Source organism: Peromyscus maniculatus, chromosome 8, assembly GCF_049852395.1.
Source record: "Peromyscus maniculatus bairdii isolate BWxNUB_F1_BW_parent chromosome 8, HU_Pman_BW_mat_3.1, whole genome shotgun sequence".
NCBI lineage: Eukaryota > Metazoa > Chordata > Mammalia > Rodentia > Cricetidae > Peromyscus > Peromyscus maniculatus.
In genome coordinates, this window is record NC_134859.1 from 44,792,931 (window position 1) to 44,809,734 (window position 16,804).

Below are 16,804 nucleotides of genomic sequence, written 5' to 3' on the forward strand. Positions count from 1 at the left end.
TATTCACAGGATGAAAAAATATTTAATAAAATCAGGGTCCAGAGAAAGTCTCTATGTCTCCTCGTTCCTGGCCAGGCCAAAGGTGCCTCAGGGGTCGGAAGCTGTCTGACCTCAAGACAGGCACATTGCATCTCCAGGGCATCACAGGCTGCTTCTGGATAAGGCCAAGCCACAAAGGCGGGGGAAGACCCAGGTACACACTGGGTACCCCACAGGTCCAGAGATCCGCAGCCAGGGGAGCCCAAGTGGAGAAGCTGCGTCCCTGCAGTTCCTTTCTGGCAGCCTTTGCAACCCAGGCCTCACTCTTGCAGGAGCTTGTGCTTGACCGTAGAGCTTTCCGAGCAGAGGTGGACAAAGAGGGTGCCAGCAGCAGTGCGAGCCCGCAGCTCCTGGAGCTCGTAGTCGTGGGCCCACTCAATGTTGCCCCACTTCTGGATCTAAGGAGAGGGAAAAACAAGCTTCTGGGTGAGCAGCCTTGCCTGGTGAACTGGATCACATTCCAGTCCCATCACTGGGCTAAGGGTCGTGAGCCATGACCCTATCAAACACTTAAGACCCATGTGGGTCATCTGATAAAAACATTCAGGAAGCTGGAGCAGGCTCCTTTGCTGTCTGGGGCTTAGAGAGTCTGGGCAGAGTGTATCCCAGATAGGAGCTGCCCACTGCTAAATGGGCAGGCACTGGAGCCCACTGTGTCTCCTCTAATGGAGCCTTTATCTCACACTTGAGACCAGGAAGCCAGCATGAAGCAGCCTGCAAACTGCCATCCTCTATGAGTTGTACCTCACTGTCCTTCAGGGCTGTAAGCACTACCATGGCAGTGCAGTAAACAAACGAAGCCAGGCCACAGGCCACTTGGTTCAGACCCTCAGGAGCAGTAGAATAGCAGTGACTCTGTGCAGCATACTGGAAGCCAGATGAAGACCCTCAGAACTGTCAACAAGAGGGAGGAGATTTGGGCACACTGTGGCTGTCCAGACATGAGTGACAGGAGTCCAGTAGGCCTGGCCTGATCACCCAGGAATACAAAATCTTTCAGGTCACACAAGCTACCTGCATTACTGGTGCCTTGGTCTTGAAATACATCATCTGAGATATTTTTCACCTTCATTTCAGGTCATCCCTCATTTTATGTGGGATCAAATCCAAAGTTGAGGAGGTAGCCTGGCTTGAGTCCCATAGCCAAAAGCAGAGTCCAAGCCAGCAGCCAGATTTCCAGGTCTTGTACCAGCCCTCTGGTCCTAATAGCTGACATCAGCCTTCCCACAGAATGGCTGACATCAATGGATGGCTCTCCTCTGCTGTATAGAAATAGTTGCCTATGGCATTTTTCCAAGCAAAAGATTAACTATCCAAAAAAGGCTTTCAATCATCTAGGAACCAACTCCTAATAACCCTAACCTTCTGAGGCGGGAGTAGTAGCAACACCCGCAGGACCACAAGGAACACTAAGTCCTCAGGGTTAAGGACAAACAAGGGTCTGGGGAGGTGGCTCAGCACTTGCGGCACAGGGAGGAAGCTCTGAGTTCAGATCCCAGCACCCGCATAGAAGCCAAGTGGGTGGCAGCCCACCTATAGTCCTAGCTCACCAGAGCAGAGACAAGGATTCTCTGGAGCAACTGGCTAACTACAGTAGCCAGACTGGTGAACCCTGGGTTCAAGCAAGAGACCCTGCCTCAATATTAAGGTAGAGAAGAGTTGAAGAAGATACCTCATGTCAGCCTCCACCAGAAGGTGCACCTATACAAATGTGAACACACACACACACACACACACACACACACACACACACACACACACACATACACACACGAGAGAGAGAGAGAGAGAGAGAGAGAGAGAGAGAGAGAGAGAGAGAGAGAGAGAGAGAGAAATAAAATAAAAATGCAAACGAGAGCCAGGCATGGTAAGTGGCACACATCTGTGATTCAGCACTCAGGAAGAAAGGACAAGAATATCTCCATATGGCCCAGGCCAGGCTAGTCTACACACTTAGTTTCAGACCAGTCTGAAAAAGCAAAAAAAAAAAAAAAAAAAAAAAAAAAAGTAAACAAGCCAGCCACTGTGACACATATCCATAACCCCAGCACTTGGGAAGTAGAGGCTGGAGGATCAGAAGTTCATAGTAAGGCTCAGATACACAATGAGCTCAAGGCTGGTCTGGACTACATGGGCCTCTCTCAACAAAACAAAGCAAAAACTGAAACCAAAAACAGAAGTGCAAACAAATCAAATGTGTGTGAGCAGCAGCTACTCCTCGGCTCCTCTGGCAGCAGGAGTAACATCAGGGGTCAACTCCTACCGCCTTAGGAGCACGAATGCGGGGCAGATGAGGCCCAGATAGATAAGATACCTTACCTGCCCAGGAGCCTGTGGAGGGCTGAGCCCAGTCACCCTGACATGGGTGCCAAGCCCAGTGGAACATTCTCCCCAAGTGCCATCTAGTACCCTAGTTCATCCTTATGTAAGATGGAGGAAGCACAACTCCTACCCAGCTCCATCAGGCTGTTGAAGAGGACCTGGGGCATAGAGAGTGCTGAGCAATTCTGAACCTTTCCAATGCATGGGCATGTGTGTGGTGCTGATGATGGAACCCAGGCCCAGAGCATACTAGGCTAGCGCTCTACCACTGGGCCACACCCGCAGCCCCAGCAATACTTATGCCTTTAATTGTTCCTTAGTTTGATTTTCTGTATGTATGAAGTAATAAAGCTCAGGGAGTCTGAATCAGAAAGGGGTGGGTGAGGTGGGACCTGAGAGCAGAACCTTACCTGGTACTCCTCCTCCAGGCGTGACAGAAGCACAGCCTGCTCGACAGTCAGGCGCAGGTCCATCAGGCCCAGGGTCAGCAACATGGACTTGAGCTGGGCCACTACAAACTCAATCCCTGGGGGGTGGGGGAAACAAGCCGTTAGTACAGCCCACTGCCCATCGGTTCCTGTTCCCTCATGGGATGGGGGTAGAATGCACCATCCTAGGACCCACCTGAGGCTTGGCACACTTTTCTGCCAGGATATTATTCCTTTCTTGGGGTGATCCACCTCTGTCTTTTCCTGGATAGGCATATGACCTGAACCTGGTCAACTAAGAGTATGCCCCAAGCCTCACTCAGTGACTGGTTGACAGATGGGTATATGGGTCCAAACTAATGATACACAAAGTTGAGACTTTTCCTGGAGGGTGTATGACCCTGGAGTGCTTAGTAAAAGGGCCAGGCATCAGAGCTATTCAGCCTCCATGCTCAGAGCACTCAGCAAGAATGTGTCAATATGAACCCAACCCTCAAGGCCCACAGAAGCCCAACTTGTACCTTGGAGGGCCCACATGTTGTAAGAGGACAAGTGGCTGATAAGCACCTCTCGGGTCTGGGAAGGTATGCTGGGTCCCATTATGCTGGTGGAGGAGCCGATCTCCACGCCGTATCTAAAGGGAAAAGGCATCAGCGTGTCTTTGGCACTCTGCCTCTTAAGAGCAGAGCAGTCCAGCTTTTGACTAAAGAAAAAAGAGAATATGACATATGTGCTTTTCCTTTAAAATCCCAGGGTGGCGGTACATGGAGGTGCACACCTCTAACCACAGCACTCAGAAAGCAGAGGGAGGAGGATCAGGAGTGGAAGGCCAGTGGTGCCTACCCAGTGGGTTTGAGGCTAGCCTGGACTACATGAGACCATATCTCAAAGAACCAAAACAAACAAATAAGTAAAAACAGCCCCACAAGATGCCCGGGTCATTGTGAGCACTCAGGAGATGTGCAGCAAGTGATAATTTATGTGAAAATTGTTATGACAGAAGAAAACCATCTTGGCATTTGTTAGAAAACCCTGCCGATAAGGCAGTGCCACGGGAGTCATCCCTTCCACATTTCACTTGGAGAGAATTGACACTGAATTTATTTTGCCACCTTATCAATATCTGTTCAATTCTATGCTCACAAGAGTCTTCTGTTAAAGAAACTGCTGAGTATCACCAATCCCTAGAAACCACACATCCACAAGGTAGTATTCACAACACTGCAGGAAATACCCTGACTTGTTCATGCGCATGTGTATCTTATACACTCTAAGTTTTACTTAACAGTGCAGGAATAATGAAGAAGATTTAAAAAAAAAAAAAAAAAGTCAAAATTTGAGTTGTTACCTCTGCTGAATAGAATACTAAGCACTCTGCTGGCTTATTCCTCCCACCAGCCTGGCTGGCAGGATTAACCCATTTCAAGTCAAGGAAACCAACACTCAGAGACTGGCTTGGGGATAAGAGGCCTGAGGCCTGTGGTGCTTCTTGGGGACACAAAGCGGCCCCTACATTAGTCATGGTATACTACAGTGGCAGGTATTCAGGGCATGATGGCCTAAATGAACATGTTTTCCAAGGTAACCCCTACCTCTCAACACCTGAAGGAGCCCAAGCTCAGGAGAGTTCTGGCTCAGGAAGCCAGCCTGAGATTTCAGGTGTGTTGTGCGGCCCTGACCCCAGCACCCAACCCAATACCAGGCCTACTCAATGTTCCATGCGGAGCTGCACACCTTACCTTTCCTTAGCCCATTCTATGATTGGATCCCATTCGTTCTTTTGAAGTTCCACTAATGTCTCTGGCTCTTCCACCCTGTAGCTAATTCATTGTAAAAATCACCTTCATTAATAAAAAAGTACAATTCTTCATTGAGGGACATTAAAGGAAGATCCAAAGGGCAACAGCAAAAACTTCCCACCACCAACCCAGCATCCCAAGTCTTGTCCCATAAAGCAGTGGTTCTCAGAGAGCAGCCTTGGGGCCAGAAGCATCAGCGCTAGCCTCACTTGGGAAGCTCATTACCAGGACACCTTCTCCGATAAATCCCCTATGATGACAAGCAGAACCTCTGGGGTGGGGCCTGGCCATGTTTCCACATGCCCTCCAGGGAATTCTGGTATAGCAATCCACTATCCTCTGGCTCCCAAATACCTGACAGGTCCGAATTTGCAGCCATGTTAGTGCTACTCAAAAGCAGATCTGTAATAATAGTGGGATCTATAGCCACTGGACACAAGTGCTGTGCTAGAAGGTCAGCGACAGATCCACCAAGACCCTGGCTCTTGGTCAGGGACCAGACACCTGCTGACACTTCAGGAGCCCAGCCACCTCCTGGGATGGATTCTTTACCCAAATGGATCACCACAGAACCAGGTGGTACAACTCATTTCGATAAAGACACAGAAGGGTCAGTTGATAGGAGCTAAGCTCAAACCTCATGGATGGGAACCCTGGGGCACCCCAGAAAGCTAGTTTCATATAAGCAGAGAGGAGCAGAGTGGGCATGGGTATGCAGAAAAGCTGGCTGCTGAGAGCAGAGCAGGAGGCCTCTCTTCCTATCCAATCCTGGACCTGAAGGGAGGAGGCAGCTAGAACTTGGTACCTAGGGGGTCCCAACTGCCTTTGCTTGCTTATTAGAACCCTGCATAGTTTTCAAAAAGCCCCCTTTGCCAAAGGGAAGCTGAATAAGCTCTGTTCCCTGCAAGCCACTGTATTCTAGCAAAAACAGAGTAGGTCTTCCTACTGCAAGCTCTAAGTGATCCACTTCCAGAGCACCTATGCTAACACCCCACGTAATCCCTGGGGTGACTCATAGCTTCTGAGTAATGAGCAGGAACAGTAATGCTCAACCATTCAGCTGTTTCTCCCAATTTTCCTTCAATATCACCGACCAACAAGCAGAGAATATAGACACAAGGGGAGAATTTAGAACCAGAAGAGACTAGCCCCTGACTATTGCCACCTGTAATGACAGGGATGCTAATACCGGAACATGCTGAGGGCCAGACATCAGGGCCAGATGCCCTGCTGGGGGTTGGCCAATGGGTCCTATGAGGTTTCTGGAGCCTGTGAGAATGACATATCTCCATGCCAACTCAGCTCAATCCAAGGAGTTCCCTGTGCCAGGCAGACTGAGAATCCTCCTCCTGGGGTTCAGTCATGTCAAGTGGGCTACCTGCCTGCAATGACAAAGGCCTTGCCTTTTCCTCCACTGATATGCTCTGGACAAATGAGGCAAAACAGACTAAGAGGCTCGCACCACCCAAGTGGAGTGTTCATCTAATGTCACTTACCAGATGGTGTCAGTGTCCAAGAACTTTACAACTGCCCGGATCAGCTGATCCTTGTTTCGCTGGGTTGGATTGTCCAAGGATGTGTTGCACAATGTGGTCTAAATGAAAAGGCAGAAAATGCTGTCACCCACATGTGAGTTCTGACATACAGCAGACAGTATTCCAGAGCCACTCACCGGAGCCATCATCACAGCCTATCTGCTGAGCGGATCAGAAAACCAAGCTCCACCTTCAAACCCCACTGTGCTTATGGGAGTCACTGGACTCTCACAGTGGTCCTGGATTAAGGAACTTCTTCAGAGTTTCAGGGGCTTTATTTATATTTTCATGCTCATGACTACCAGACTAATATGTACCACAATACTTAGGGGGTGGATGCCCCTCTTCTACCCATTTTAGAGATGTGGAAACTGAGGTGAAATACATAACTCAAATACAATAATGAAGACATAAAACTCAAACTGACTAAGAACTTTACCAGCTTATTTGACACCTCCGAGGACAAGGCAGCAAATCAAACTGGGATCAAGATATTCTCCTAGTGTTACCTCCTCAGTAAGAGGTAACACCACTACTAGGCAGACTCCTCTAGGCATCAGTCTGGCCTTGTCAACCTGATTACATTAGGCAGTCAAGAAGTAGACTACACTGCTGAGGAGGCCCACCTGGGTCTATGTCAAAGTGGAACACAGCAGTGGCCAGGATGAGAACACCTAACCCCAGAGCTGGCTGGTGCCTTCCCTGGAACCACATAAGGCCTCCATGCATGGTATCATCTGGTCAGCCATGGCTCCATAAGGTGGGTAGTACAGGCGGGCGTCGTGGGGCTGAGGAAGGATGGCCACCATGTAAAGCCATGTAGGCTGCAGAGGAAGGGCTTCAGGGGCCTCAGTAGTACCCACCCACTGAGAGGCTGACCCTCTGGCACATCCTCCTTTCCACACCCTCTGGCTGCCTGGTTTGCTGAGCTCTATCTATACTTCCTGTTGAAACTACTGAGTAACAAAGACATGGGCCACTGCTCTCCTGTCACTCTCCATGCTATGAAAGACACAGGCAATGAACGTGTAAATACCAAACAGGCCACAACAGACCACGTGGTGATGAATCAAGTGACTAGCTGCCATAATAAAGAATAAAGGCTGGGCTTGGTACGGCAGCACACACCTTTAATCCCAGCACTTGGGAGGCAGAGGCAGGAAGATCTCTGTGAGTTCGAGGCCAGACTGGTCTACATACAAGTTCCAGGATAGTAAGGACGACATAAAAAGACCCTGTCTCAAAAACAGAAAAAATAAAGATGAGTGATGTGGCTGAGACATTGCATGGTTACCTAGCATGCATGAAACCCCGGATTCAATCCTCACACTGCATACACAGGCATGCAGACACATGCATGTAATCCCAGCACTCAGGCTACGGTAAAGGCAGAAGTTCAAGGTCATCTGCAGCTACTAATTAAGTTCAAGACCTACCTAAGACATGAGACCCTGAGTCAAAAAACCAAAACCAACCAAACAGCAAAATTAAAAACAGGGCTGGGGGTGACACTGGGAGCCTTGGCCAGGCCAGGCAGGGAAAGAGCGTGGCCTGTTCAGTGACAGTTTATGTGTGACTGCAGCCAGGCAGACAAGAGCCTACCCAGAGCCTCGTCACAATATGGAAGGACATCTAAGTTTTTGCCAGGAAGTCTTAGTGGGCATCAGGTAGAAGTTTGTATGATAAAAGTCTGCTTGCTACAAGTCTGTTACCAGGTGCATGGTGTAGAACTTGATGGTATCCTGCTGGGAGTCCCATTCAGTGGCCACTGCAATGGCCAGGGCCTCACTGGGGACAGTAAAAAGCTTGGCTTGGGGAGTTTTCAGCTTTCTGTGGTCCAGGTTTATCTCAAAGCCACCTTAAAAGAGCAAATGAGAAATTCTGTGAATTCAAATGACCCATTCCTATATTTCAGCCACCAAACTGGTGCACACAAAGACAACATCAGACAAAAGTACCACCACTGAACTGGCTGGAGACAAAAAATGTACCCAACCAGGCTGGGCGGTGGTGGTGGTACATGCCTTTAATCCCAGCACTTGGGAGGCAGAGCCAGGCAGATCTCTGTGAGTTCAAGGCCAGCCTGGGCTACCAAGTGAGTTCCAGGAAAGGCGCAAAGCTACACAGAGAAACCCTGTCTCAAAAAAACAAAAAAACAAAAAAAAAAATCTAAAAAATGTACCCAACCAGCCCCAAAAAGGCCATCAAATTTTCAGACACTCACCTTCACCCTGTGAGATGCTGACGTTCTCATAAAACCTCTTCCTTTCTGTAAGACAGATTTTTCAGAAGCAATTTAAAGTAGCAGCAAGAGGACTCCAGAGGCAATACCAACTCATATCATTATTGTTAATGCTGACTGATTGGTTTGATTTTCATATCATCATTCAATGCCTGCCCTAGTCTACAGTCTAATCAACAGCTTCTGATTAAAGCTTGGGAAAAGGGAACAACCACTCTCCAGGGACAAGGGAGGAACAGGACTGGCTGCTCAGGCCTCTTCTAGTATCCAAGCTAAGAAGACAACTGATGGAGGGCACATGGAGCCTCAGATTGTGACCTGAGAATTCCAGACACAGCAAAGCATACCCACCAGGCCATCCTGATGTACTGAATGTAAAGTTGGTGTGTGAATGGACTAAAACCAGAGACTTCTTTCAGACAGACACCTCTGAGGAAGAAAGCCAATGTGTGTGCTTATGTACACGTGTGTACATGTGTGATGTACAAGTAGAAAATAAAGCTACTGAGAACATTTCCTATTCTCTCTAACTCATTTACCCAGTTAGCCAGCTTGTTTGTGTATTCAACAGGAACTCCAAAAACCTCCTTCAAGAAGGGGGACAATCTGTGTTGTACATTTTTGTTAGACTATGGGAACTTAGAAAAACTACATATGTGTGCAAGGCAGAGAGAGGGCACTTTTGCTTCCATATTATGTTAGTTATTTGCATAATTCTCATTTGCTGTAAAGACAGGACCCCCAAACTGCATTTCTATGGGTACACTTAGGAAACTAAAGTCCAAATTGTTTTCCCATTAAACTATCTGTATGCCAACTATGGGACACATCCTGTTCTGAGCATCTGGGATACAATCATGAATAAGACATAAAAATCTTTGTCTTTACACACTTTAGTTTATAAAGTGATCAGCTCTCCCAATGAAAATGCAGTGAGCCACAAAAGAGAAGCCTGAGCCAGGTGGTGGTGGCGGCGGTGGCAGCAGCAACAGCAGCAACAGCAGCAACAGCAGCAGCAGCAGCAGCAGCAGCAGCAGCAGCAGCGCACGCCTTTAATCCCAGCACTTGGGAGGCAGAGGCAGGCAGATCTCTGTGAGTTCAAGGCCAGCCTGGTCTCCAAAGCGAGTTCCAGGAAAGGCGCAAAGCTACACAGAGAAACCCTGTCTTAAAAAAAAAAAGAGAAGCCTGAAAGTAAGAGGGGGACTTGTTGGAGAAAGGGGGGACAAGGGGAAGGAATGAAAGATAATGGAGGATATGATCCAAGTACACACAAATGTGTGTGTGTGTGATGGTTTGAATTGAAATTGGTCCCCAACAGCTCATATATCTGTATGCTTGGTTCCCAGGTGGAGGACTGTTGGGAAGCATTAAGTGTGGCCTTGATGGAGGAGGTGTGTCACTGGGGTGGGCTTGGAGGTTTTCTCTCTGCCAGCTGCCTATGGATCAGGATGTAGCTCTCAGCTCCTGCTCCAGCACCTGCCTGAACCAGGCTCCCCACCATGATGATAATGAACTACCCTCTGAAACTGTAACAAACCCCCAGTTAAATACTTTCTTTTGTAAGAGTTTCTTGGTCATGATGTCTCTTTATAGCAATAGAACACTAAGACAATACATATTTGTTATATATGTACAAAATTGTGAAAGAATAAATTTGAAAATTATCAGATCTGGACACTGAGATGATATGTCACAATTGACCATATCATGTGAAACCATAACACTAATTCTAGCACACATTCTACACCAAAATAGGTGGTTTCTGCCATTGTAGAGTTCTTAAATTTCCCTACCTTCCCTGCCACCCTGGTGGGTTGGCCATAGGCCTCTTTTCTTACCTCTGAAAGAAGTTCTACACTATGTCCATTGTACTTTCTGGTGCCTAGACTGAGCAACATGTAAAAGCCTGGGCAGGCAGAAGTCAGTGAGCAGGCACAATGTCTCACACAGGCCTGAGAAATGGGCAAAGGGCAGAAATTGACTGACTCCCCCAAAGCTACCAGGACAGCTGTGTTTCCTATAACCCCCACCTGGCATGCTCTGCTGACCAGGGCTACTTCTACAATTGAATAAGAATTTTAAAAGTCTGGATAGTAGGATCACTAGAGAAGAGCATCAAACCAAAATTGCTCAAAATGGGATAAAGACACACAAAAACTAAGGCAGCAGAAGGCAAAAAGAACCCAAGAGACAATGGCTTTAGAAAGGGCAAACGTCAGTCTTTCTACTTCAGGCAATACTGCTCACATTAGAGGACCAGCCTTGGGGATAGGATGTGCTCTGGAAGTTCTGTCTAGTGAGAGTCAAATAACCAAGTGACTTCAGTGATAGTAAGAACATGTGAGACAACGGGAGCCCAGACTGAGGAATCCCCATCTCATCAGGGGCTGGAAAAAGACCTCTGAGTAGTTAGTCCATGTGAGCCACAGAAGCAGCAGCTACTAAACCTCATTTGGGAAGGGATGTACAGAAGTAATTTTCAGGACTAGAAACAGCTTGTATGAAGCTCAGTTGATGAGGCACTTGCTGCATAAGTATGAGGACCCGAGTTAATCCCCAGGACACATGTAAAAGGCCGGGAACAGTGGTGCATGCTTGCAGTCCCAGTGCAGGAGAAGAGGAGACAGGAGGATCCCTGCAGCTTGCTGGCCATTCAGCCTAGCCTATGCAGCAACCCTGTGTCAAAAAACAAGGAGAGGATCAACAAGATGGCTCAGCAGGGAAAAGTGCTTATGCAAGCTCAATGGCCAAAATTCAATCCCCAGAACCCACATAAAGGTTGAAGGAGAAAACTGACTCCACATGCATGCATAGCACATACATCCACACATGTTCACACACATACACAGGAACTGAAAAAGCAAACAAACAAACACAACAACAACAAAACAAAGAGGCAACCACAAGAAAACAAGAGAAACACAGCAGATAACAACTGTGAAAACTTCTCAAAGGGGCCTGGAGAGATGGCTCAGTGGTTAAGAGCACTGGCTGTTCTTCCAGAGGACTCGGGTTCAATTCCCAGCACCCACATAGCAGCTCACAACTGTCTGTAACTCCAGTTCCAGGGAACCTGACACCCGTGGCAAAACACTAATGCACATAAAATAAAAATAAATTTTAAAAAATGCTCATAGGAAGAGTGCTGGATGGGAGATTAGTAACCTACTAAAATAAAAGACCTTTCTTTCCTGTGAAGTTGCTTAAGCCCATATAAAGAAACAAGTAGTTTTCAGTGTCATTTCCTTTTTAAATCCCTCTTGTCTAGTGTGTGGTTTTTCTACCAGTCATAATTTAGGAGCTGGCCTTTTTTTAGAAAACCGAAAGCCCCAGGACTACAATTCCCAGAGTGCATGAAGAAACAGTGCTAGTCACACAATCACAATACCTTTACCTTTTAAAACAGCGCCATCTGGTGGATCTTGAACCTTAAAGCTAAATTCAAAATAGGTAACCCCCTATAATCCTGGGACAGCTCTAACCAATGCTTTTCAGATTTCAAAATTTATATCTAAACATATAAAGAAAAGCCTCCAAAACAAGGCTGGGTTTGGTGTTGCATGCCTTTAATCCCAGCACTCAAGAGGCAAAGGCAGGCAATTTGAGGCCAACCTGGTCTACATAAAGATCTAAGCCACCCAGGACTACACAGAAACCATCTCAATAATTAAGAGTAACAACAACAACAACAACAACAATAATAACAATAACAAAAAATCCACCATGAGATACCACCTCACACCCTTTAAGCTGACTATAATAAAAAAGTCAGGCAGTAAGAAGTTTTGGCCAGGATATAAAGAAATTAGAAACTTCATGTACTACTAGAAATTTAAAATGGTTCATCCACCTTAAAAAAACAATCTTAAGGGTTGGGGATTTAGCTCAGTGGTAGAGCGCATGCCTAGCAAGCACAAGGCCCTGGGTTTGGCCCTCAGCTCCAGAGGGGGACGGGATACAGGAAGGGATGGACAATCTTACTATTCCTTAAAAAGTTAGTTTCCATTTACCCCAGCAATTTTAAGCTTAGGAAATATAGCCAGGAAAAAAGTAAAACCAAAGTCCACACAAAAACTTGTACATAAATGTCTGTATCAGCATTATTTATAACAACCAGAGTAGAAACAACTTACATGCCCACAAGTGGGCAGTAAAATGTGTATTTATACATATTATTCAGCAATCAAAGGACTGGAATAGGGATCTATGATACAACACAGACAACTCTTAAGAACATTATACTATGTGAAGGGGCCAGTCCTAAACCCCACACTCTACCTGTGTGTGGAAATCTTTAAAGGAAGAACAGTGGTTGCCTAGGGCTGGAGAGACGGCAAGGAACACAGGTGGTGACTACCGGGCACTGCCTGCCTTTCTTCTTCTTTTTTAAAATGTGTTTAGGTATTTTGCCTGCATGTATGTCTGTCCACAATGTGCATGCTTGGTGCCCAAGGCCAGAAGAGGGCATTTGCTCCCCTGGGACTGGAGTTATGGACGGTTATGAGATGCCACGTAGGTGCTAGAGTTACAAATGGTTGTCAGCCACCATGTAAGTGCTGGGAACTGAACCTACATACTCTGGAAGAGCAACCACGCTTAACTACTGACCCAGTTCTCCAGCCCCTACTGACTGCTTTCTATCATGATAACAATGTTCTAAAACTGATTGTGATGACGGTCACTCAACTCCTGAATTTACACTAACAAATGGACTATATGCTGAGTGAACTATCTTTAATTTTTCCTTAGACTTATTACTTTTATCTTATGTGTGGGTGTTTTGCCTGTAAGTATGTATGTGCACCAGGTATGTGCTTAACGCCCACAGAGGTCAGAAGAGGGCATCCGATTCCCTGGAACTGGAGTTATATCGATGGTTGGGAGTCACCATGTGAGTACTGGGAACTGAAGCCAGGTCCTCTGCAAGAGCAACAAGTGCTCTTAATCTCTGAGCCACCTCTCCAGCCCCTAAATGAATTAATCTTTTTGTTTGTTTGTTTGGTTGGTTTTTTTAGGGACAGGGTTTCTCTGTGTAGCCCTGGCTGTCCTGGAACTCATGCTGTAGACCAGGCTGTACTCACAGAGATCAACCCACCTCTGCCTTCCAAGTGCTTGAATTAAAAATTCTGCAGGGCCAGAGAGATGGCTCAGTGGGTAAAGGTGCCTATATGCAAGACTGACTGAGTTCAATCCCCAAACCCATGTAAAGGGGAGGGAGAGAAATAACTCTCAAAAGCTCTTCTCTGAACCTCCATGTGTACAGTGACACACATGTGCCCAAATACACACATACACAAATAAATAAATGTAATAAAAAATTCGTGCAGCCAAATATATAAATGCACTATTCTCCAAATTGCTCTTCATCTGGAGCAGAGGTCAATACTCTTGGTGTTTCAGCCATTATAATGAAATATAATGGATTATAATGAAAGCAGCCATAGACAATATATATGAGTATGTGACTGTGTTCCAATAAAACTTTATTTCAAAAACAGGTGGCAGACTAGTCCCCTCAATGAGGATGGCCAGGCCAGTAATGCTTCTGAAGTGGCAGAGACTTGGAGGAGCTGTCTTGTACAGGCGGTAATTTGTAAATAGTAGAGACAGGACTTCAACTTTGGTTTCTTTGGGAATTTGTATTCAGCCTCACATGCTGCTTCTCCCAAACACCTTCCCCTCTAGGCAGTCAACAGAGCAGGAGGGTGGCAACGGCCTCACAAACATCTCTGCGCTACACTACCTCCTCCTCCAACCTCTGAGCCCTTCAAAAGCCCCTCCTCTTCAGACAACCTTCCACGGTGTCGCTGTTCCTAAGAGACTAAGTCCAGTCGGCTGGCAACTGAAGTCTTCACCAACAAGGACCCAGGGGGTATAATTTACATGACTTCAAAGATACACAAGAAGCTCACAAGTGGGGAGGACAAGGAGAGCAGCGTACATCCTAGGGAGGCACGGCATAAGCAAAGGAACACATTCAGGAGTTCACTAAATAGGCAAAGGGTTAATTTAAATGAGTGGATGCTTTGTGCTTTACATTATGGAGGCATCTGATCTGCCATCTTTTCTGTATTACAGACTTCCCAGTTGGCTCTTAGAATTATCTAGCACATAGTAGGTAGTCAAATGTGAAAGAAAATAGGAATGCATGAATAAATGACTGAATGACACAGTGTGAGAGAGGTATATATAAGTCAAGCCTTGATCTCCTCCTCCTCTTCTTCCCTTCATCCCCGACGAGGTCTTGCTAGGTAGCCTAGGCTGACCTCAAACTCTTGGACTCAAGAGATCCTCCTCTCTCAGTCTCCCAGGCAGCCAGTACACACATGTGTGACATCACACTCGGCTCCCGCCTTCCTCTTTACTGTGTCTTCCTGGTGCACTTCCAGGCCATTGTTTTGGGTCTTGATAAGTGAAAACTCAGCTCCCTGCTGCATCCAATCTCTTTCCCCATTTATATAAAATTATGGCCTCTGGACCACTGGAATGGCTCACCATGGAAGGGTGTTTGCCACTAAGCCCAACAACCTCAGTTCAACAACCCCGGAAACCCACAGGATGGAAGCAAGTCCTGCTAGCTGTCCTCTGACCTCCTCCAGGTGCGTGGCAAGTGTGAGTGCATGTGCGCACGCTCACTCACACTCACACACACACACACACACACACACACACACACACAAAGGAAATGAAAAACTATGGAGTTTACAGCCTAAAGAATCCTTAAAGGCAACCTTGTGTTTTAGATCACTAAAGAAAGCATCATCATCATATGTGCCTGAGACCGCGGTACCTCAGAAGTTTAGCAACAACAGACCCCAGGTTTGCCAAACGGCCTATGGAATTCTGTTTCTTAATGTGGGCAGCGTCGCGGCAAGATCTCTAACACCCTGTCGTCACCTCTGGACATGTTACTCTATTTTCCCCCCCACCAAACTCTTCACTCATCCGTCAAGCTTCAGCTGAAGTACCCTTCTTTCAATCAAGACCCCAAAGGTGCTCAAGACAGAAGGGAATTCTTTGTGCTCTCTCAGACCCATAGCACAGTATTATTAAAACTATTGTTTAAGCCGGGCGGTGGTGGCACACGCCTTTAATCCCAGCACTTGGGAGGCAGAGCCAGGTGGATCTCAGTGAGTTCGAGGCCAGCCTGGGCTACCAAGTGAGTTCCAGGAAAGGCGCAAAGCTACACAGAGAAACCCTGTCTCGAAAAACCAAAAAAAAAAAAAAAAAGAAAAGAAAAAGAAAAAAAAAAAAACAAAACTATTGTTTAGTAAGCATAACGTATCCTGCATTTGACGGTGAATGTCATTCAGGTGAGACCACATGCCCTCCACCCCCAGACAACTCACCGAAAGGGAGACTGTCACTACTTTTCCTTCACTGAAGTGAACCTCGCTCGGGAAAAATCTCTCTCTATGGAGTAACCTTCTTTCAGGCTTATTACAGTCCTTAGTAGGTGAACGAAGCACGGCCTGAACTCCAGCTTCGAGAAGGCTGTAGAGAATGCAGGCGCTGCAGCACCGCACAGGACAGAGGGCCTGCAAACCCTCAAGGAAGGTGTGTGGAGGTGGAGGACTGAAGGCCCTGCCTGCTCTGTGCCAAGCCTTATGCTGGGTGCTGGAGACACAGGCAGTCCGTCAGGCCAGACTTTGCCTTCCACAGACCTCAACCAGTCTGCTCTGTGACCTTGGAAGTCCCGACTGAAAGCCTAGATTTTCCTTTCTGAAATCAAAGAAGACACCTGCACGCCTTTAATCCCTGCACAGAGGCAGAGGCAGGAGGATCTCTGAGTCCGAGGCCAATCTGGTCGACAGAGAGAATTCCAAGACCTGGACGACACAGAGAAACCCTGTCTCGAAAAACAAAGAAAAAGAAAACTGAGAAAAAGCCACAAGAGCCAGATATCTCTCTGTGTCCTCTAAGGTCATCCCTGCACTGGCTTGAATGTCATTTTCCAATCCGAAACAACTCCATTGCTCTAAATATCCTCATGGGCCCGAACGCTGCCTGTCACCCCGCATGGCACGACAGAAATCCTCCACCAGGTGAGCCAGACTGGGCTCCTGACCAAAAGGTAACACATATGTCCGGGCCTCACCTGTTGGTGGTACGTAGGCCCTGGCTGGAGGCCGCGGGCCTGGCCTCGGCCACATTGAGGCGGTGGGGTCACTGAAAAGCCGGCTCAAGAGACCGCGTCCCCGGTCCCCGAGCCGGGGGCAGATCCGCCACATCATGCGCAAGGGCCTGGGAGGACGCATACGTCAAAACAGAGAATAAGAACAGAGCGCAGAGATTCCCAAACCCCTCGCTGCGGCTGTACGGAAACCTCTCACCACGGGCTCGAAGCCCTCAGCCTCCTCTGCACGCCGCCATCTTCCTTATGACACCTACGGCACGCCGTCGCCACCGCGCGCCCCCCGGCGCACCCCTCCCCGCCCC

General features: G+C 47.4%; 1 protein-coding gene across 3 annotated transcripts in view; it reads right to left on the reverse strand.

Annotated features, from left to right (window-relative positions):
* Atpaf2 (ATP synthase mitochondrial F1 complex assembly factor 2) overlaps positions 1–16,804 on the reverse strand; it is a 17,475-nt gene continuing 671 nt past the window's right edge. Inside the window, exons 1-9 of one of the 3 annotated variants that reach the window (XM_006973607.4) lie at positions 16,702–16,800; positions 16,464–16,609; positions 8,348–8,392; positions 7,836–7,981; positions 6,085–6,182; positions 4,529–4,609; positions 3,311–3,423; positions 2,772–2,887; positions 1–437 (exon numbers count right to left, since the gene is read on the reverse strand). In XM_006973607.4, the coding sequence (XP_006973669.1) occupies positions 300–437; positions 2,772–2,887; positions 3,311–3,423; positions 4,529–4,609; positions 6,085–6,182; positions 7,836–7,981; positions 8,348–8,392; positions 16,464–16,599 (873 nt within the window). In that variant the 5' untranslated portion in view covers positions 16,600–16,609; positions 16,702–16,800 and the 3' untranslated portion in view covers positions 1–299. Of the gene's footprint in view, positions 438–2,771; positions 2,888–3,310; positions 3,424–4,528; positions 4,610–6,084; positions 6,183–7,835; positions 7,982–8,347; positions 8,393–16,463; positions 16,610–16,698; positions 16,801–16,804 lie in introns of those variants that run through there. The other 2 variants (XM_006973606.4, XM_042284134.2) reach the window with 2 other exon arrangements.